The sequence below is a fragment of the Pseudophryne corroboree genome, chromosome 6 (assembly GCF_028390025.1).
Source record: "Pseudophryne corroboree isolate aPseCor3 chromosome 6, aPseCor3.hap2, whole genome shotgun sequence".
Lineage (NCBI taxonomy): Eukaryota > Metazoa > Chordata > Amphibia > Anura > Myobatrachidae > Pseudophryne > Pseudophryne corroboree.
In genome coordinates this window covers 110,596,845-110,619,592 of record NC_086449.1, presented here as the reverse complement: position 1 = coordinate 110,619,592, position 22,748 = coordinate 110,596,845, and the positions used below count along the sequence as shown (strand labels likewise).

The 22,748-nt window shown below is 43.8% G+C and overlaps 2 protein-coding genes across 2 annotated transcripts in view; both read left to right on the top strand.

Moving 5' to 3' along the window:
* Positions 1 to 5,856: 5,856 nt before the first annotated feature.
* Positions 5,857 to 14,119, top strand: PGLYRP2 (peptidoglycan recognition protein 2). The gene is made up of 3 exons (XM_063929856.1): positions 5,857 to 6,756; positions 8,433 to 8,643; positions 13,807 to 14,119. The coding sequence occupies exons 1-3, from the start codon at positions 5,859 to 5,861 to the stop codon at positions 14,117 to 14,119; spliced, it is 1,422 nt and encodes a 473-aa protein (XP_063785926.1). The 5' UTR covers positions 5,857 to 5,858.
* Positions 14,120 to 18,075: 3,956 nt separating this feature from the next.
* RASAL3 (RAS protein activator like 3) overlaps positions 18,076 to 22,748 on the top strand; it is a 150,907-nt gene continuing 146,234 nt past the window's right edge. The window contains exon 1 of the mRNA XM_063931662.1: positions 18,076 to 18,970. Coding sequence (XP_063787732.1) covers positions 18,664 to 18,970 — 307 coding nt within the window. The 5' untranslated portion in view covers positions 18,076 to 18,663. The remainder of the gene's footprint in view (positions 18,971 to 22,748) is intronic.

The following is a 22,748-nucleotide window of genomic DNA, read 5'->3' as shown; positions in this document are numbered from 1 at the left end:
CTCCCCTTATTAATGGACTCCTCCATCGGCCCGATAACCTGGTCTGACCATGCACCTGTACACATGACACTCTCGACCCCGCAGACTACCCCAGGTCAATGGACCTGGCGTCTCAATGAGTCACTGTTGCAAGACCAGTACTGCAGGGGTGAAATAGAAAAAGCTCTGGCTGAGTTCTTCTCCATAAATGACACCGAAGACGTCTCAAAGATTACCCTATGGGAAGCGCATAAATGCACCATACGGGGTAAACTCATACAGTTGGGAACATTTGTGAAGAAGCAGAAGTCAGCACTAATCACTAAATTACTAGACCAACTACACCATCTCGAGTCCCAGCACAAATCGACCCTGTCGGAGACTGATTACTTAGTTCTACTAGACACACGAGCCCAACTAAAGAAAACCCTTACTGATAGTATCCAACTATCTGTCCGAAAATGTAATTCTAAATATTACCAGTGGGGTAATAAACCTAGTCGCCTCCTGGCCCAGGCCCTCAAAGCCCAACGCTCCTCCTTGTATATAAACCATGTAAAAGACCTCGGGAATACCCTCCGATTCAAAACCCCAGAAATTGCGGCAAGCTTTAAACAGTACTACTCCCTTTTATATAATCTAGAAAATCGACCGGACGATACCGCCCCCCCCATACGATTTTTTACAGGCTAAGGCGTACCTAGAAAAAGTGTCCTACCCCGTCCTATCGCCTCTAGACAGGGAAGCATTGGAACTACCCTTCACCCAACAAGAACTGGAGAACGCCCTGGTTATGACCCCGTCTGGTAAGAGCCCAGGACCAGATGGCTTCACCCTCACCTATTATAAACAATTCAAGGACCTCACATCCCCTTATCTTCTCCAGGCCTTTAATTCAATATCCGCAGACACCCATTTTTCTAGCCAATCCTTAGAGGCACATATCTCCGTTTTGCCCAAGCCCGGCAAGGACCTCTCGGTGTGCTCCAGCTATAGACCCATATCACTCCTAAACGTCGATGTCAAGCTCTTCGCTAAATTAATGGCAAACAGATTGAACGCATTCCTGCCTTCCCTAATCCACAGCGACCAGGTGGGGTTTGTCCCGGGCCGCGAGGCCAAGGATAATACCACTAAGGTACTGAGCCTGATTCATATTGCATCCCGGGGCGGCCCTCCCACAGTGTTGCTATCCACTGATGCTGAAAAGGCTTTTGATAGGGTCGGTTGGGGCTTTATGAGGTCCGTGCTGGAGCATATTGGATTGGGTCCTCGGATGCTTGATAGGATAATGAGCCTTTATAGATCCCCCACAGCTCGGGTCCGAGTAAACGGATCTTTATCCGATCCTTTCCCTATAGGTAATGGGACACGACAAGGTTGCCCACTATCTCCTCTACTCTTTGTCCTCTGTATTGAAGCTTTCGCTAGAGCTATTAGGGCCAATGATGGCATCACAGGCTTGACGATTGGTGATACGGAGCACAAACTTTCCATGTTTGCGGATGACCTACTAGCCACAATAACGCACCCGATCACCTCACTCCCCCAATTTATGCGAGAGCTGTCCCACTTCGGTTCACTCTCCAACTTTAAAATCAATATGTCCAAATCATGCGCCTTGAACATCTCCTCCTCCCCCGACACCGTAGCTAAACTTAAGCGATCCTTCCCCTTTAATTGGAATGCCTCTCATCTGTCCTTCCTAGGAATACAGCTGCCAAATGACCTATCTCACTTATACACTCTAAACTTTACCCCGCTCCTTCGAACACTCAGGGCTGACTATAGCAGATGGTACCTCAAGCCACTCTCTTGGCTAGGGAGGGTGAATGTTGTAAAGATGAATACTCTCCCCAAACTGCTCTACAAACTACAGACCCTCCCCATACAGATCCCAGACTCCTGGTTCAGATCCATCCAACTGTTAATACAACAGTTCGTCTGGTCTCGGAGACGGCCAAGAATAAGCCGATCCATTATGATCCGCTCTACCCGATGTGGTGGTTTCCAATTGCCGGACATCAGAGGCTACTATCGGGCAATAATGCTCAATAGGGTCCTGGACTGGACGAGGAGTCGAGAAACAAAGCAATGGGTGGCTATAGAGGGGCTATACATGCAGCAATTCCCAGAGATCTTTCCCTGGCTCCCCTCCTTGCCCAAACCCCCCTCACCCCACCCAACTATTACAGCGACCCTATCCTTTTGGAAAAAGGCGCGTCGCTGGCCCTTCCTCTCTTCCGATTTTGGCCCACTGACCTCTTTCCTAGCTAACCCCGACTTCCAGCCCGGTTTAACACCATCTCACTTTCGTGATTGGGCCCTCGAAGGCCTCTTCAGAGTGGGCCAGGTTGCAATCTCCTCAGGAGTCAAACAATTTTCGGAAATATGGTCAAAATGGGAAGTCCCACAGCGTGACTTTTGGAAGTACCTACAACTTAGACACTTTTTACACTCTGAGCGCAGATATCTCCGGGCCTCACGTGAGCTAACACAGTTCGAGAGGATGTGCGTCGCCACATGGCCCCCTCAACACACCATCTCCTCACTTTATAGACTACTACAGACCCCAAACGCCCAGACGCCCATGCCCTTTAAAATGGCCTGGGAAAGAGATCTCGGGATCTCCCTGACAGATAAAGACTGGCAGATGATATTCCTCAAATCCCACAAAAGCTCAGTCTGCATACAAGTTAGGGAAACCCAATATAAGCTTTTAATGAGATGGTATAGGCATCCCTCTCTCCTCCACTTCATGTACCCTGGAGTGACGGACAGATGTTGGAGATGTCTCAGCATATCTAATACCTAATATATATATATAATATATATATACCTAATGCATATCTGGTGGAACTGTCCCCTACTAAAACCATTCTGGAAGGATGTTATATCCACCTCTCAAGACATACTTCACACTCCCGTTCCCACGGACCCAGCCTTCTGGCTACTTTCCCACTCCTCAATCTCACTAGCTCAGCACAACACATCGCTACTTCGACACCTGTCTAATGCAGCGAGGGCAGTCATCCCCACACTATGGAGATCTCAACTCCCACCCACTAGGAAACTATGGTTTAACAGAATTAGTTACTATATGAATATGGAAAATATCCTCCTGGTCTCCAGAGATAAACTCTCGGAGTTCATGATTATATGGATGCCCTGGATAGAGTATATGTCCTCCAAAGACTATAAGGAATATGTTTATACCGCCAAATGACTTCAACACATAGTCTATCGAATAGATAGACTAAAGTACACCTCCCCCCCAATTCGATAACTTCCCCCCAGTTTGGTCACACCATGTTTTCTCTCTACCATCCCTTTCATTTCTTACCTCTCTCTTTTCTACAGCTTCTCTACAATGCCATCTAAGATTGCAAACACATTATAGTATGGATAGATGGCGAAAGGATATCAGATGGAAGTCACAGAAACACCTACTAACACTAGGGCCTTTACTAATCCCCAGCGACGGGGATGATACGCTACACTACCCTTTAAGGCTATGTTGTATTAGACCTTCATTTGTGTCCTGATGTTTTTCTTCTTCTTATGTTGAAATGTGAAGCAATCCTTATACTGTTATACTGACCTAAATAAAAACAGATTATACAAAAAAAACAATTACAATTGTGCGCAGTACATGTCACTGTTAGACTTAGAGCATACTTACCGACATTCTGGCTGCTCTCTGCGGGAGAGAGCAGCCAGGTCGGCTCAACAGGCGGGCTGGGAGCACTTTGACGAATGGAGGGGGTGGACCGGAGGCAGTACGGGGGTGGAGCAAGGGCGGGACAGGGGCGTGGTTACGGTGATTCCTTCTTTAAGCCACGCCCCCGCTCTGTAATGCCGCGATCACCGGCATTACAATGCAGGGGGCGTGGCTACGATGACGCGATTCAGCAAGAATCGTGTCATCGTCTGCCCGGACCGCCCACTTTACACACAAAGTGGGCGGACGGGCAGGGGGGACCCCGTCAAATCGGGAGACTTGCCTGCTCTTCCGGGGGGCCGGGAGGGTCACCCGATTTTCGGGAGCCTCCCGGCCATTCCGGGAGAGTAGGCAAGTATGACTTAGAGTTAGGGTAAGGCTGTGCTTAGCATTTGTTACACTTGCCAACTAATCACTCTACTCGTGCGCAGACTAAATGGGCTTCACCTCTTACAGATGCCGTTCCTAAGATGCTTTCAGGACATAATGAAGAAACAAGGAGGTAGTGTGGGACTTGGGCGATTCAATTGTTTATGCACGTCTGATCTCCTGTCTAAAGTGACGGGAGGTCAGTGGTAGCTATTTAACTGTTTGGGGTTTTTACATGCAGTGTCATATAAAATGACAAGCGAGCAGAAATGCCAATGCCGTCGCTATTCGCGCTCAAATGGAGCAACAATTGAATTGCTCCATCAGGTGCCTGGCACTAATAGTCATCAGCAAAACAGTTGAATTTTCGATGAGCCAGGACTGAGCTGAAGTGGTAAGTGGACGCTGACTGAGCAAATGGATAGGCAGAGAACGAGGCCCGCAGACAGTGAAATGAAAGAGCAGGTATCAAGAAAAACTGGGAAACAAACCCAGAGCCAGGCAGGGATAGATCAGGCTGGGATTCAGCAAACACCAAGAAGGCAAAAACAAAGGCAGGTGCTAGTATAAACTGGCAGCACATACAGCAGGGCTGGTAACCTCTGACAAACAGAAGATATAGCTGTCAGGGAAGCTAAACCCTCCCTGCCTTTTTCCAAGAACAGGTGCAGGTGCCAATAGTCTTGGTTGCTTAGCAACTGTTGGAACCATCAGCCATTGTGACCAGCGGGAATGGGCGAGACCTGTGGGGGGTGCGAGCCGTAGTGGTGACACCTTACAGGGTTAGGGCTCTAACCCTCAATGTTGACATTTTAACTATATCACCATTATGACCATGTTGACATTTTGCCTTTTGAAATATCTCAAGTCAACATACCCACTACGTCGACATTCTTATTATCGACATTTCATATCACACCCATTAAAATTAATTTCAGTGTTTTTTGGTAAAAATAAACCAAACATGAACTCACATTGTAAATGAGAGAAATAGCATACATTATACATAACTAACAGGGAGCATATAGAACTTCTTACCACACATGGATGAATTACAGGTACCACGGTATTGGTATTTTGATTTTGTTTTAGCATTTATTAGGGATGCATTACAATATTTGACTGAAATTTTTTGCCTAAATATCTGGCCGATCTCTTAGCTTAATTTGCTAATTTAGAGGGGGGGGGGATTAGATTGGACCAAATGATAATAATTATTGGTGATTGTGGCTGCTACAAATAACTCTGTGTCCTGTGCTGGGACATCATATAGAAGTCAGGATTCTGGCCAAACACAAATCTTGCTGGAAATACTCAGGAGGTCATTGGTAAAGTGCTATCCAGCATGATTTGCACAAGTTGCCTGGAAGCCCTCAGAGAAGTATTGATTTGCAAAACTTAGCCTCTCCTCGGGGGAATGGGGAGGCATTGTGAGGATTTGCTTTTCAAAGCACGGACTAGACGCACCTATGTTTTGTAGCACAGCATAGAAAGGAGATTTCATGAAGGGGTGGACAGGGCGGATTATTAGAGGTGCTCCTTGCTATGAGGAAGGGTGAGCGGCCATGTCCACTTCACACAAGTGAACCATCTTATTTCTTATATAGAGTATATTGTGGCATTAGTTATTGTATATACTAAACTCTTATTTAATATTTATATCAACATACGGTGAAAGTGCCACTGCATGTGGATGTGTCTACACACATTAATAAATATTGCTAAGATTTTGGCCTCTCTCTCCAGTCTTACTTAAAATCTATCTCTTAATCCTTCTTTAGGACAGGCTATGAATATGAAAACCTTTCTTGGCCTTGTGCAGGATCTGGAGGCCAATATGCCAGGATCCTCTGCCCAGGATCTAGCTCAGCTTCTCCTTTCTGCTGCCTCTCCACCATTCAGCTCCCCTCAGTCTTTTACTGATGAACAAGCAGCTCTCGCCAATGTTCTGCTGTCTCACAAGGTCCAGAGATCAGAAGACTTGAGGTGGCAGGAACAAGGGGTTGTTTTGGCTCCTGATGGCAGCACTGTGGCATTAAGACCTCTACTTGGTGCCATGGTCTGGGGATGGATAGCTGCCTGCGATGGCAAGCATGCAGAAAGTGTACCTAAGAGCGTGCCGCAGAAGTTACAGGATGCTGAGGGAAAACATCCTTGTCCACAAAACTCAAGCTCTTCTGACCAGCAGAGGTCAAGCCTAGAACCAGGCAGTGATGGCACTCACCCATCCTCCCTCGCAGTGTTATTAGGATTGGCTTTTGCTGATCCTGGAGCCTCCCTGGAAACACCGCTACATATTGCAGATGGGTGCTGGGATTCCATCTCCTCTCCCAAATACTTCCGGCTACAAGGTGCCCCTTCCCGAAATTACCTGACATTGGCCTACATCAATGGTGCATTGGATGGCACTCTGCTGGGGAAGAGGATGGCAAATCAAACCCAGAATATGAGTTCCCTGCTTCAGTCATACTACTATGGGAAACCAACAATGAGTTCATACAGGAGGCAGGACTTCCAAGCTCTGCTAGAGGAAGGCCAATTAGAAAAGGAGATCAACAGAGGCATAGCTTGTCACAGGAAATATGCTGCAAGCTGTGGACTTCATCACCTCGCAGACACAGCGCTGCAGAGCGCGGCTGCTGCAGCGGCTGCCGCAGCGGCCAAGGAGTTTCAGGAGCAATATCTCGGTACAAAGTACAGTATATAAAATCTGTATAGCATGCATGTATATGTATATGACAGAGCAATTGTGCAGGGGCAGATTGAGAACTGAAAGTGGCCCTGGAAAAATTTATAGAAGTGGCCTCATATGGGCAGCACCAGAGGTATACCGTGTAACCATGATGGCAGCATCACCCCTTACATGTTATCAAAACAGGTCCCACATGCACATCGACCAACCAGGAATCTTCCCTGTGAACCATATGGCCAATCCGCCCCTGGCATTGTGTCACTTTATAGGGCAATAAAAATAACTATAGACTAGTACAATTTAAAAGTACACACATTTGTTACACTAATTCTTAAATTAATAAAAACATAACATTTAAAAATAACAATAAATTATTAAAGCGTCCATGTAAAAACAGCTGTGTATTCCAATAAAGGCATGTAAATAATTAGACGGCAACAAACTGGGAGAGATGCGTCCTGAAACCAGATCCTACAAATAGTGATGTTCCAGAAATAAAGGTTATAATAAAACGTGTCCCGTCCCAATCTTAGGCGCAGGTTCAAGTAATAGATGTTTAGCTTCTGGCCACTGCTTTGGAAAATAAGCTACCAAAAGGATAGTGAAGCCCTTGGTGTGTTTCATCAACTATAGGCCCACTGACGCATTTCACCATCCTGTGGCATTGGTTTCCTCAGTAGGCATGCTCTTCCAAACCAACAAATTAATTTTTTTTAGCTGGAAACACATTTATGTCACCTTCATGCAATTTTCTTTTTGTGGTAAAAGCTTAACTATGACAGCAGCATCACCCCTTACATGTTATCAAAACAGGACCCACTGGTAATCTTCCCAAAGAACCCTATGACCAATCCGCTCCTGGCGTTTTGTCACATCATAGGGCAATGAAAATAGGTAAAAGCAGGCACATTTATTACACTAATTCTTAAATCAATAAAAACATAATGTAACATTAAAAAAATGACAATAAATTATTAAAGATGCTCCATATATAAACAGCTGTATATTCCAATAAAGGCATGTAAATAATTAGTCAGTAACAAGCTGGGAGAAATGCGTTCTGATACCAGATCCTACAGATAGGGATGTTCCAGAAATAAAGGGTATAATAAGGTATATCCCTTCCCAATCTTAGGAGCAGGTTCATGTAATAGATGTTTAGCTTCTGGCCACTGCTTTGTAAAATAAGCTGCCAGAAAGATAGTGAAGCCTTTGATGTGTTTCATCAAGCTGAGGCCCACTGACACGTTTCACCATCCTGTGGCATTGATTTCCTCAGTAGGCATGCTCTTCCACACCAACACATTTAAAAATTTTAGCTGGAAAACACATTTATGCTGCCTTCATGCACTTTTATTTTTGTGATAAAAGCTTAACGGAAAAAATAATTTTCTTATAACCATTTCATTTAAGAGGATTTGTATCTCTTTCTAAGAAAGTTGTTTCATACATGCTGGATTGAAATAATCTTTTGGTAAAATTAACATTTATATTATAAAGGACATTTTTCAGCAAATATATATATTGCCACCTAGACGGGGAGAATGATAGACATTGCCACAAAAGAGGATCTTTAGAGATTCAAAAACATTCTTTACCAATGTTTCTTTGATCTGGCTTATGCTGCAGTTCTATTGTGTCATCTATTTGTTGCCCTGATTTACTTTACAGACTGTCCCGCAGTGATACCTCGCTGCATGTGGGAGCCCCAGCCATATAAAGGGACCCCCACTCTCCTGCAGCCACCTCTGCCCAACGTCTATATCCACCACACCTATGAGCCATCTAGGCCTTGTGCCTCCTTCCAGGACTGTGCGGCAGACATGCGCAGCATGCAGAGATTCCACCAGCAGGATCGGGGCTGGGATGACATTGGCTACAGGTAGGGAACGAGATGTAGATGGATCATTTACACTCACTATATAATATTAATAATACAATGGTTGAAATGGAAGATAATGGAGCATAAGCTTCATTGCAACAAACTATTAGTTTGAAAACAATATATTATAAACCACTCTGCTGAGTTACTAGCACTACATTGAGTGATGCTTTATTTAAAAGCTATTACTTGATGATAAGTAATATATAACCTCTTATCAACTGACCACGAGGCACAGTTAGATTATTGTCTATGGCTTATTTCCAGTTTACATTGTAGGGCTGATGTAGAGTTAGACATATGCACACTTGCAGCTGTTATATAGCAGCAGAGGCTGGTGTTGTGCATGTTTATGTCATGGCTCTTCCAGATTCTAGAATGATCATGGAGACGTTAATGGCAACCTTTTCTCCCAAGGTACAATGAGTCACTTGATAAGTGTGGGATGGATCACAGACCTCAACTTATTGGTTCTTTTGAATTTAATTAGTGACTAGGGGGTATATTTACTAAAGTGCAGGTTTTCAGACGTGGAGATGTTGCTCATAGCGACCAATCAGATTCCACTTATCATTTCTCTAGCAGCTTCTACACGATAATAGCTAGAATCTGATTGGTTGCTATGGGCATCATCCCCAATTCTGAAAACCCGCATTTTAGTAAATATACCCCTAGGTCATTAGACATGTGCTGGTTGTTGGTAGCTGATCCTGCGGTCCTTTATCTCGTATATCATTGCTGACCCAGTTTGTCTTTGGATCTCATTGTCTTCTGTTTTGGCCTGTTTCTTTATTACGTTCTTGTCTGTAATCAGCCATGACCACAGACTCTGTAATCGTTATAGCTAGACTGCTGCCAACCCAGACTGTCTATCCGATATAACCTGTCTGTTGTCAGTTCTGATTTCCACTTCTATAATGTTTAATCTGTCCACTTCCAGCCCTTTTGTATTGATCTCTGCCAGATTTCTAGTTTAAGACCATAAGATCTGCAAGCTTGCTATACTCTTCCTGCTTCATACGTTACATCTAGTGGTCCTGTTAGTTCCAAATCCATCCTTAAACCTAGGCAATACCTTGGGGTGATAAGCAATTACTATTTTTACAAAAGGAAATTATTGGATAGCTTGCTGCGCTTTGATGACCTGCCCGGGTTTCGGATCAGGGGATCAATGAAATGGTAAATGTGACCAAGTGCTATATGTACTGAATAAAAATATACTGTGTAGAAAACAATAATAATAATAATAATAATAAACAAAATCAAATAATATTAGAAAATAAGAAAAGAAAGAGAAAAGTGCAAACAGAAGTCTAAGATTAAAAATAAATCTAAGATTAAAAATAAAATATGTTTACAGCTCCTTTCTGGTGTTTTTTGGAGCTTTTTTTTTTTTTTTGGTATTGGCTGGATAGATACAGTTCTTGTGGGCAGAGACTATCCCTGGCTTACCCTATATCCACATGCTGTACAATTGCCACTCTCGGTGCCGAAAAGCTGAGACCGGAAGTTCGGGTATCCACTTCCGGTGACGTCAAACGCTGGCGGCGGCGGTGCTATCTTCTTCCCCTGTGTCTGCTCCTTCACTCTGCAACGCGTTTCGAATCCTGCTCTGGATTCTTTGTCAAGGAAGTGTGGTAGTTGTTTGTTGTGCTCCTTTTTATATGATAAACTTTATTTAAAAAACAGGAAGTGACCTTAACCGGAAGTAAGGTTGGCGGCGGTATCCTCATAGTAAAAAGTAATTTCCATATTCAGAAGTATTCCCAGAATAAAAAACATTCTGTTGCACTTATAGAATCAGAATTAGAAAGAAAAAGGAAAAAGACAAGAATGGAAGGTAAAAAGTGAAAAATAAATAAAATATAAAATGAAAAATAAAGAATAAAAATATATCTCCACAACAACTATTTTTGGTACGAGGGCGATTTCTACTTACAACAGTGCAGTACAGCTATGGGAACATTATTCGCTCCAAGCTACGCAAATCTCTTTGTCTCACATTGGGAAGATCTGAATATCTGGGATCATAAGCCATACTTGGCGAACATTGTATGTTGGCATTGCTATATTGACAATGTGTTCTTCATCTGGAAGCGGATACCCGAGCTTTTCGGCGCCGAGCGCAGCAATCATACAGCATGTGGAGATAGGGTAAGCCAGGGATAGTCTCTGCCCACAAGAACTGTATCTATTCAGCCAACACCAAGTGTCTGAAAGCTCAAAAAAACACGAGATAGGAGCTGTAATATTTTATTTTTAATCTTAGATTTATTTTTAATCTTAGGGTGTGTACACATGGTGAGATCCTTGCTATGCCCGATTTTCACTTGCGATTTCCCCTGAACTCCCCGGAGCCCAGCACCACCAATTTTGACTAACTTTTCTTGAGATATGGACTATGTGTGCATACAATTTTGTCTTATGTGAGATTTTGGCTTATGTGAGATGTCATTGACATGTGAGATGAACTAGATAGTACACTGATCTAGCAAGGATTGACTTGCCTGCACAGTCTATCTTTTCTTGAGATGCCGACCTGGCGGGACCGCGCATCGGGATCGAATCGGGATCGCAAGGTGACTTTCACCTTGCAATCTGCACTAACTTTTCTTGCGATTTTGACTATATAGTGAAAATCGAAAGAAAATATCTCACCGTGTGTACACACCCTAAGACTTCTGTTTGCACTTTTCTCTTTCTTTTCTTATTTTCTAATCTTATTTGATTTTGTTTATTATTATTATTATTATTATTATTATTATTATTGTTTTCTACACAGTATATTTTTATTCAGCACATATAGCGCTTGGTCACATTTACCATTACAATTACTATTTTTAGTTGAAGACCGCTCCCTGGGGGCATCTGAGCACCAATAAGCAGGTTTAACTTTAAGCAGAAAGCAGCTTGTGAAAGGTGAAGACCTGAAAAAGCAGTCCTGAAGGTCTTATCACTTTTCTGTTGGTATTGTCCTAACGTTTCCAGAGCCTCTCATCAGATGTAATCAAGACTCATTTCAGTTAGCTTGGCTTTAGTTGTTCATGAACTGATAACCTAACCTGACCTGACAATGCATATCAGTAATGGGATTGGGTCTTTAGGTCGACCGCAAGTAGATCAACACTGTCTAGTTCGACCACTATTAGTCGACAGTAAGTAGGTCGACATGGTTTCTAGGTCAACAGGGACTCTAGTAGGGACTCTAGTAGGGACTAGTAGGGTCAACAGGGACTCGACATAGTAACATAGTAACATAGGTTGAAAAAAGACAATTGTACATCGAGTTCAACCTATTTGTGGTCTCCTATGCTGTCTTATTATAGGACTAGTTATTTTTATGTTAGGACTAGTTATATTAACTATAATGCGTGCCTACGCACCATAACCTGAATATCTTTATCCAATAGGAATTTATCTAACCCATTCTTAAAGGTGTTTTCTGAGTCCGCTGTTACTACTCTCTCAGGCAGGGAATTCCAAACACGTATTGTCCTTACTGTGAAAAAACCTTTTCGCCTCAATGTGCGGAAACTCCTCTCCTCTAACCTAAGTGAGTGACCACGTTCTAGGTCGACATAAGTTTTTCAAAAAATGTTTTAATGTTTTTGAACTTTTTCATACTTTACGATCCACGTGGACTACAATTGGAAACGGTAACCTGTGTTGAGCGCAGCGGTAGCAGAGCGAGGCACCTCGCCCAAAACATGGCGAGCAAAGCAAGCCATGCGAGGGGACACAGTGCACTAATTGAGGTTCCCGGTCATTGTACAGAGAAAACGACACCCAAAAAAAAGTGAACAAAACTCATATCGACCTTTTCTCATGTCGACCTATAGTCCCTGTCGACCTAGAAATCATGTCGACATACTTAATGTCGACCAACAGTGGTTGACCTAGACACTGTCGACCTAAGTTGAATCTTCCTAACATACCACGCCCATCAATAATCATATTCATTATCCCATTATGGGCCTGATTCTAAATCATAGGCTTCCACCTATGGGCAACTTCTCCACCGTTCCACATCTCCACTCTTTCACTTCTTGATACATCAACCCCAAAGTATTACTTCCCATACTTGCTCCACTGCAGACAGTTTATGCTTTTCCTACATCTTAAAACAGTGGGGTAGATGTACATTATTATGCCTGGAGAAGGGATAAAGCAATGATAAGTGCAAGGTGATAACGCACCAGCCAATCATTACAGATTTGAAAAATGACAGTTAGGAGCTGAGATTGGCTGCTGCATTATCACCTTGCACTTATCACTGCTTCATTACTTCTTTATGCCTTCTCCAGGTTTAATACATCTGCCCCAGTGTCTCCATGGGATGTTATACAGGTCAAAAGCTAAGAAGGTGTTTGGCTTTGATATTGTCATACTTGGGGCACACTTGCCTACTCTTGAAAAAAAAGCATTTCAGGGAGATGTGAAAGTAACACCTATCAGTGCGGGCGCGTACTGCTACATCTGAGAGGTGTGTCATAAACATGACTTACATACAAATGTAAATGAGCCCCAAAGTGAGTAAAATCTATTTGTTGAAGAAAAGACACTGATATTTTGCAGGATTTGTTTGTGTATTGTGTTTTACAAGAGGTTCCATATACTGTAAGTGGCCATAGGGATGACTGTGCCTTATAACCAGTGCAGGGAAATGGCACTAATGATCCCATTTGAATGTATGTATCTCTGATTTCATTTTGCCCCCAAGAATGTAATAGCTGCATAATGGGGGTAAGGTGCAATCAGGGAGATTGCTGGACTTTTCAGGGAGTGAGGGAGATTGCTGCTATTTCAGGGAGTCTCCTGCAGAATGGGGGAGAGTAGGCAAGTATGACTTGAGGAGTATTTGCTGTTTCCCTGCAGGGTGCCATGATACATATGGTGGGCAATAATATATGTAACACATACGCTTTACAAAAACTTGAAGTCAACAGTGGCTTTACTTGCCCTTTAATATTACATGTATCTGCGAATGGGTGGATAAATGTTGTACACCACAGAGAGACAGGAAGGGTGTGACAAAGTCAGGTCTTTGTGACCAAAATCAGTGCAGTGGAAAGTATTGAAAAGAGAAGAAGAAACACATTACACATGAATAATCCATAGAGTGGAATAGTTCTGTAATCGTTTCTCTTTTCCCTCCTCTCTCAGCTTTGTGGTAGGTTCCGATGGATACATCTATGAAGGACGTGGGTGGCACTGGGTTGGGGCTCACACCAAAGGCCACAACTCAGTAGGTTATGGGGTGAGCTTCATTGGAGATTTTAGTACATCAGTCCCTGAGAGCCAAATCATGAGTTTAGTGAAAGATTGCTTCCTGAAATGGGCAGTCAGGTCTGGTTACATCTCCGCCAACTACTCCCTGCAAGGTCACCGGCAGGTAGTCAACACCACCTGCCCGGGAGATGCTCTGTTCCGGGAGATCACCAGCTGGGAGCACTTCAAGGTAACAGAGAACATGTAAAAACTTATTCTTGTATTTAATAAGCAAAAATAAACGTTTTTCATTGATGGCTAGAAAACAGACACATTATATAATTATGGGGGTAATTCAGAGTTCAGACCTGATTGCTAGGCTGCATTTTCATACAGCCTACGATCAGGTCTAAACTGCGCATGCGTATGCACCGCAATGCGCATCGCACGGGTACAATCAGTTGCCGCTTAGCGATAGCTTTGTTAGAAGAATCCATTCGCACAGGCGATCGCAAGGAGATTGATAGAAAGAAGCCGTTTGTGGGTGGCAACTGACCATTTTCAGGGAGTGGTTGGAAAAACGCAGGCATGTCCAAGCGTTTGCAGGGCGGGTGTCTGATGTCAATTCCGGTCCCGGACAGGCTGAAATGATCGCAGCGGCTGAGTAAGTCCTGGGCTGCGCAGAGACTGCACAAGATCTCTTTGTACTGCTCTGCTACACATGCGATTGCACACTTGCACAGCTAAAATACACTCCCCCTGTAGGCGGTGAATATCTGATCGTAGCAGTGCAAAAATTGCCTGCTAGCAATCAGGTCTGAATTAGGCCCTATATCTTTCTGAAGGAAAAGGTCACAGCAAAGAAGTATTCTCCCATTTTTCGTGTATTTTTCCTATGATAAGTCTTTGCCACTGGACATCTTTCATTTTATTTATTCATTTCCCAAAATTCAGACTTTTACTGCAGTTAGATTAACGCCCAGGTATAAATATAATGTATGATGTTTGGTACTTTGCATATGTGCAGGACCCATATTGTGTATGTGCAGTACGTGTTTGCTACGTCGGTCGTTTGACAGTCTGCAGCAGTTTGGGGGAAGGGGAGTGATGAGGCTAGGATCTCCATCGGAAGACAGAGATTTCCTGGCCTCTTTGCTGGATCTGCGTCGGCCGATTTGTGCAACACATTGGGTCACGCAGCCGGACGATGATTTCGCAGCTGATCCCGATCACGATGTGACACACGTTGGTGTCACAGGATCACAAATGCAGGCAGGAGGTGTCTACTTGCTTCAGAAGCCTTCTGCACCTCCACCCACATCTGAATCAGGACCAAAGTTACCAGTATTTATTACCAGAAGTCTAAAGTTCAAAATAAAAACAGAATAAAACTAACTATTCTAAAATGTAATGTGCTATGTTAAGTCTTACAGGCAGCATTGTATCTTCTAAACTAAGGGCCTTATTCAGCTTCAGATTTGCTATTTTAGCAAAACTGCAACTGCTTGCGATCAGCAGCAGCTCCTACCTTTTTCAGGCCGGAGGGCTGCCAAGGCTGCAGACTCCAGCGTCTATACGATCTATTGCGCATGTGCAGTAAATCTAGCCAGGGCTCAGGGGAGTAATGTGGAAGGGAGGAATATGCATGCGCAGCTGCAGTATAAACAACTTCTTGGGCTGCAGACTGCAGCCCATAGAAGCACAATACGGCCGGCGAGCCGGCATAGTGTTTGCTTCTTGCTGGAAGCCCTTACTGTGCTATCACACTCTGGACAGGCAGTCCAACAGGGGGAGGAGTTTACTCCCCTGAGACTGCCAGCCATGTGTGAGTCTGTGAGATTAGCAGGCAGGGCTTCCAATAGGAAACCACTGCACAACTATCTCCTTGCAGGGCACACGGGGGGACAGCATTAGTCAGTACGGTGGAGAGTTTGCCCATACCAGGTAGCGGTAACACAGGGAACAGGATGGTGACATAAGGGAGAGGGCAAATGTGCAGGACGTGGCCGTACAGTCACATACCCTCCAACTGTACGTTTTTGGCAGGTACAGTACCTTTTTTTAATGGTCTGTACCGATTTTTGGCTCTCCAAACTTCCACTGAAAGTATAGGAAAAGGGGCGTGGCCACATCCCCATTACCCGTGGCCACGCCCCCTTTCCTTTTTGGATTTGTACCGATTTTTATGTGTAAAATGTTGGAGGGTATACAGTCACACGGGCTGAGAGAAGGGCTCTATGGTGCGGCTGGATTGCGTTACCATGGTGACAGGAGGCCGCAGCTGTCACCACGATTACACTCTGCTCCTTGCTGTGCTTGCTTGAGCCTGCACCAGCTCTGATCATACCCATTTGTGAGTTGAAAGGTGCAGGTGTGGGTGTAGGAATGGGAGGGGGGGGGGGGGTCCCAGAGTTGAGACCGGAGCTCACTGGGGAGCAGTGGCGGAATTTTACTGGAGGGGGCTGCAGTACCGCAGCCCCTAGGTAAAATCCACTGCTTACGATCGCATGCTGGGGGGCCGCCCCGCACAGGGCAAGGTCACCCAGCATGCAGATGCCTGACAGTGATGCGATCACAATTCAATTGCAATCGCATTTCTGAATTGTAGATGCCCCCCTTCCTCCACAGTCTAACTGTGAAGACAGGTGCAGAGTGGCCATTTTTCGGGTCACAGCGACCGCGTGTGATGTCACACGGCTGCCCCAGACCCGACCCCACTTCTGCCGGCACGCCCCCGCAAAACCGAGTCAATGCCCCCCCCCCCGCAACGCTGCCTAGACCGTTCTGCGAACGCCTCTACCTATCAATCAGGTTGAGACATTCGCATCTCACTGTGTGTGCATGCGCAGTACGGCTCCTGCTTGTGCGCACTGGGCATAAATAGTTCAGTATGCGATCGCATCACTGATTCGATCCGTACTGACTAAGGCCCTAAATCTCAAAGTTTTATTGGAAAAAAATGTAGGTACAGGCTTTGCTGAAAAGTGTATATATCTTTTAGCATAATCTTTTAAATTGAGTTTATTATGCTAAGATTAACGGCCTGATTCAGAGCCGCACACAAAAGCAAACGCAGCAGCGTCTATTGGCGGTCACCAATGGCCTACACATTCCTTTTCTTTTTGTACTTCAATGGACTGAGATACCCACTTGTAGCATCCGTGCATGCTGTAGTACCGATCAGTATATCCTTACTTGCTACCATTGGTCGCACCATTGACTCTTACACCACGTACATGCCCAGATTTTTCAAGCCTTGGAGAGTGATAAATTGTTCAGTGATAAAGTACCAACCAACCAGCTCCTAACTGCCATGTTACAGGCTGTGTTTGAAGAAACGACAGCTGATTGGTTAGTACTTTATCACAGTGCAATTTATCACTCTCCAAAGCTTGATAAATCTGGGCCATAGTTCTCTGTCGAGAATGGCCTCCTGTGTCTGCAGCTGTGAACGCAGCCACTTGCAATGACACACTATGAACACTCGCACAGTACGCCCACTGAACAGACTTTTTTTGTGTGCACTACTAGCCACCTCCCATTCTCCCGATTCGCTGAGTTTGCTAATAGTCCCATATTGCCATGTTGTATACTTCCTACGTGAGCTGGAATAAGGCCAACAGTGCTGTGGTGAGTGTCCCTTCTCTAGTGTAGGTGTCATTCATGTACAAGGTGTAGGGGCATCGACTAAGTTCGGCGTTATTTAATCTAGCAGAGATACAGAGGTATATAGAAGAGCAGTGTGGATCCATTGGAGGCTTAGGGAATCCATTGGGTTAGGCAAACTGAGCATCACATGTGAACAGAGACCAGATTTAATACTAACACAGTAAACACCACCTAATACCTGATTTTCAGCTTCAGATGTTCTCCTGTAAAGTTACTATTCCAACAATAAGTTTGTGTTTTAAATAGTAAATTTCATGCAATGAAAACATTCTGTAACTCATAGTACAAGATTATTTAACCCATAACTGAGATATAATTTGACGTATACAGGGTATCTCCTTACCCCATGAAAACAAATTCTTCGTTCTTATCAAATAATGAACATAGATCATCGTATTTTAAAATAAGTAATAGGGACAGATGCGGATTCAGTGTAACCTGTGCTACTTATGTGTCATGTCTCAGTCACATTGCAACGGTCACACTGTGAGACAGATGTTTTATAAGCCAGCAGTAACTTTTATATGGTTTTCTTTCTAGGAATCGTGAAGGAGATTTGTCATCTCTTACCCGCTTAGCTTAGACACCTCACTTGCTCCACTTAATAAAGTTTGATGCTTTGCAATAGATTTCTTTGAATTATGGCACATTTGCTTAACACCGCCGTCCCACCAACCCCTCCTCATCAGCATTAACCACTTCTGTGACACAACACATTAACTGCTATTTGAAAGAGAGAAAAAAAGCTCCACAAAATGTATATTTCCTGTCTTGAGGGAGAGACTGTGACAATATACTGTAGAGATACTGAAAGAGAGAGAGGGTGACAGAAAGAGACACAATAAAGAATAGACAAGCCATTGGGTGGCAAGAGAGAGGGGGAGAGATGGAAAGGAAGAGGGCTAGATAGAACAAGTGAGAAGATCCGAGGAAGTAACAGACAAGTGCAAAGACCAGAAGAGGTGTCTGCATGACAGAGATGTGGATGGGAATACAGCAGTCACCGTAGAAAAGGTGGACAGTGGATAAACAGTAGGAATTACTAAGATTATTGAGAGAAAGTCAGGCTTTACGTTGAGAGTACTCTGCAACAAGACCTGCTTGGTGAGAGTTCAGAGACCTCATTATTATCTCAGATACAGCATGGTAGAACCCTGTGAGAACCTGGAAGCCCCAGAGACTAGCACTCTAGAAGTCTCTCCTCTGGGATCATATCAATGGAAGAAGGAAAATGGGCAAAAGCACGGTGTGTGGGGGCAGTTTAAACGCTGGAGATCTTCTCGTGGTACTCAGGCCAAGGACTCTCCAAAAAAGCAGCTAAGCCTATTTAAAAAGGCAAAAATTTCCAATGAAGCCAACACGGGGGGCATTACAAGTTATCTGCGCTCAATGTCCCTACACCATAAGGGGCGGAAGAAAGACACGACTGACGCAACAGAGGTGGTAAATGGTGAGTACAGATGGGATCACGTTAGGCTGTGGAAGACTCTGTCAGGAGTGCTTTCATTCCATTTGTATCTTCTGGGAAAGTGGGATCCAGTATCTTCTGAGATATATGTATAATTAGTCCTTATAAGACTCAGACCAAAGATTTGGGGTAAAACTGAGCGGTGATGATTTATGTAAGTCATGTTGCCTCACTAACATATAAAAGTAAAAATATCAAATACAGACTGAGAAGTGCAATTGTGACAAATGTAATGTTTACCTGTTGTCTCCGACATAAAAAACATGATTTTCAAATATTTATTTTAGATTTTATGCTGCCTTTTCGTATAGAAATATGCGTATATATTAAATGTATTTCTAACCTATACACTTGTGAGCTGGATTTTTTTACTGACATGTACTGTATCATGTACATTGGAAAAGTCAGTAGTCTTGCATCCCTCTAACATTTCACTACAATAGAAATTGTACATCTGGCAGAACGTCTGTGTTTTCACCTTAGTGAAAAAGCCTAGCAGCTATTTGAAGAAGATTTAGACCTGCAGAGAAAATGCTATCTGTATTCTGTAAAACCATATGTATGGAGCCCATTGGTCAAGAGTACTTGCAATTGGGAGCTTATGGGGGTTATTGATCAGTTTCTGCATGATTATCATTAACAAGTAGAAAGGCTTTTTATTAAGCCTATAACGCAGGAGATATCTCCTAAGTTACTTTCAATATCAGAGCACACTGCTGTCACTATACAGTGTATGTGTATGTTGTGATTGTGCTATATATCAAGCTACGAAATCTAAACGTTTGTGGATCTTAACATAACACTCTCTTCAGAAGGCGTTATCTGGCTTCTACCCATTGTATTGGGGCCCAGAGTGCCAAGAGGGGTCTATGTAGATGCCTCAGCTTTCTCTGGGTCTTACCCATGTACTTGACCTAAGGTCACACATGCACAGCAACAGGGCCGAGCCGGAACCTATTTTCACCGCTGCTACGGCAAAAGTGTAGATTTTAGGCTGTACCAGGACAATTGCTTATTTGTGCACTGTCCCATCTTGGGAATATGAGGTAAAAGGGGCACATGAAACTATTTATTAAACAGTTTTAAGCCATATATCCTACGACATCAAAGATATCACCGGTGTTCACTAAAATTTCAACAAAGACACCATTACCATTATTCTCTGTGGGGACTGCAAATCTGTGCTATTTAGCAAGATCTGATAGCGCAGAATGGCATTATTGGGTTTTTTACCTATGGGGAAAGCCCGGTCAAAGACCTCCGTGGTAGGGCCGACGCTCCTTCACTTCCTTTTTGTCTAAAGTTTCTATGCGCAAGTAACTGTGAACCTTGGCAAAACCATTTTGCATTGCAGATGGAGATGTGGGTGGGGTGTGTCCAAACTCAAATCTAAATTGCAGGGTAAAAATAAAGCTGTTCAGCATTTGTGGGCTACATGCAAAAGCAGCCAGTATTTACCCTGCATGCAAATTGAATAAATGTGTTTCTCCCCACCCCTTTGCGTTGTAACATGGTTTGTCCAGGTGCAAAGTGACTTGCTCTTTATTACTTTACGCCCAGCTCAGAATCAGGCTCATTGCCTCATATCGGAGGTTCTGCCCAGCAGAAGCTCCTTGAGAAACTCCCCTGAAGTATTGTATCATCTATTTTTGCTCCAGATTTAATGGGTACATTGGGTAATGCGTCATATAAAGAAGCCTCAGTCTGAGGTCATATAGTACCAGTTATGAACATAGGCCCTCATTCCGAGTTGTTCGCTCGGTAAAAATCTTCGCATCGCAGCGATTTTCCGCTTAATGCGCATGCGCAATGTCCGCACTGCGACTGCGCCAAGTAAATTTGCTATGTAGTTAGGAATTTTACTCACGGCTTTTTCATCGTTCTGGCGATCGTAATGTGATTGACAGGAAATGGGTGTTACTGGGCGGAAACAGGCCGTTTTATGGGCGTGTGGGAAAAAACGATGCCGAGTAAGTCTGGAGCTACTCAGAAACTGCTACAAGATGTGTAATCGCAATATTGCGAATACATCGTTCGCAATTTTAAGATGCTAAGATTCACTCCCAGTAGGCGGCGGCTTAGCATGAGCAAATCTGCTAAAATTCACTTGCGAGCGAACAACTCGGAATGAGGGCCATTGAGCATGATTCAGGATTGGTCACAATGGTGATGCCACAGTGATCTTTTTTCATTAGGGAACTGCGAGGCAAGCGTAGCAGCCACCCACCAGTGAACAGAGATGCCCAACGCAGCCATCACAATATGCTCAGCAACTGCATACTCCGTAGCAATCAGAACACAAATGTGAGAAACCTTGACTGCTTGAGAGCCTCCATGACACGCAGAATGCCCGCGGGAGCTGTAACGCTGGTGACATGTTTTATGCATACAAGATCGCAGTCACACACACCTGCCTTTTTGCAGAAACACCTCGTTACCTCCCCCAAACGGCCTCTTCCTGTCAATCACTCTGTGACTGATTCCTCACTGCGAGCGGCATCACAAAGGTCCCATAGTGTGTGCACACTGTTGTCTACCGATAATCGCTCAGCTGCGACATCAAATTTGAGACCGCATCTGAATGAGGCCCCTGACTCAGAGATACAAATGTTTAGTAACTCATATTACCAACCAATCAGATTTTATATATCTACTGAATGTTTGAAAATGGAATCCAACATCTCATTGGCTGCTGAGGTTTAGTACAGATTAACTTTGAGCAATGCTGGAAAACAACCCACATGTTCAATAACAATTTACACCCTTTTCATGTCATTTAACAATCTGGACTTTGAAACATATGGGTTTTATTTTTTCAACAGAAGTCATGTAGAGCACAAGGTTACAAACCCCCCCCCAAAAAAACTCAATTGTTTGTGATAGAATATTTTATCATTTTTACTCCAAACGAGCTTTACAGTGTTTATGTCAATCATCTTCCTAGCGTAACACCTATAGTGTATACCTGTGGTGAATAGAAGCCATTACCTAAGGCAGACAATGGATTATCTCTGCATAAGTGCAGTGACGGGGAAACACAGTTACTGTGTGGTTTTCTGCAAACGGAAGTGTGAACATGTTTCCTGTGCAGTCCCCTCAGTGACATACAGATCTCCGAGCCTGGATTTACACCTATTGCTACACTAGACCATTTTTATGCTCCTCATTCCCCTTCCCACTGCTTTAGTTCCTCACGGCCTCGACACTGACCGCATCCATCTGTGTGAAATAAATACTGTTCTGTCCATATATATTTGGACACTGACAACATTTTTGTTATTTCAAATGACAGTTATATAATGAATATGGTGTTAAAATTAAGACTATCAGCTTTAATATGAGGGTATTCCCATTGGGACTGGATGAATGGTTTAGGACTTGCAGCTGTTTAATATTTAGCGCCTTCCTCTTTTTTAAGTAATTGGACAATTGACCCAAAAGCTGTTTCATGGACAGGGCTGGGCTATTCCTTCGTTATTTATTTTTTAATTAAACAGGCAAAAGGTCTGCAGCTGATTTCAAGTGTGACATTTGCATTTGGAAGCTGTTGCTGTAAACCCACAACATGTGGTCAAAGGAGATTTCAGTGCAAGTGATAAAGGCCATCCTTAGGCTGCAAAAACAATAAATCCAATAAAAAGGTAGTGGAAACCTGAGGAGTGGCCAGATCAACAGTTTTGTAAATTCTGGGGGTGGGGGAAAGACCGTACGGGCAAGCATGGCAGCACAAAAAGGCCTGGACATCCACAGAAGACAACTG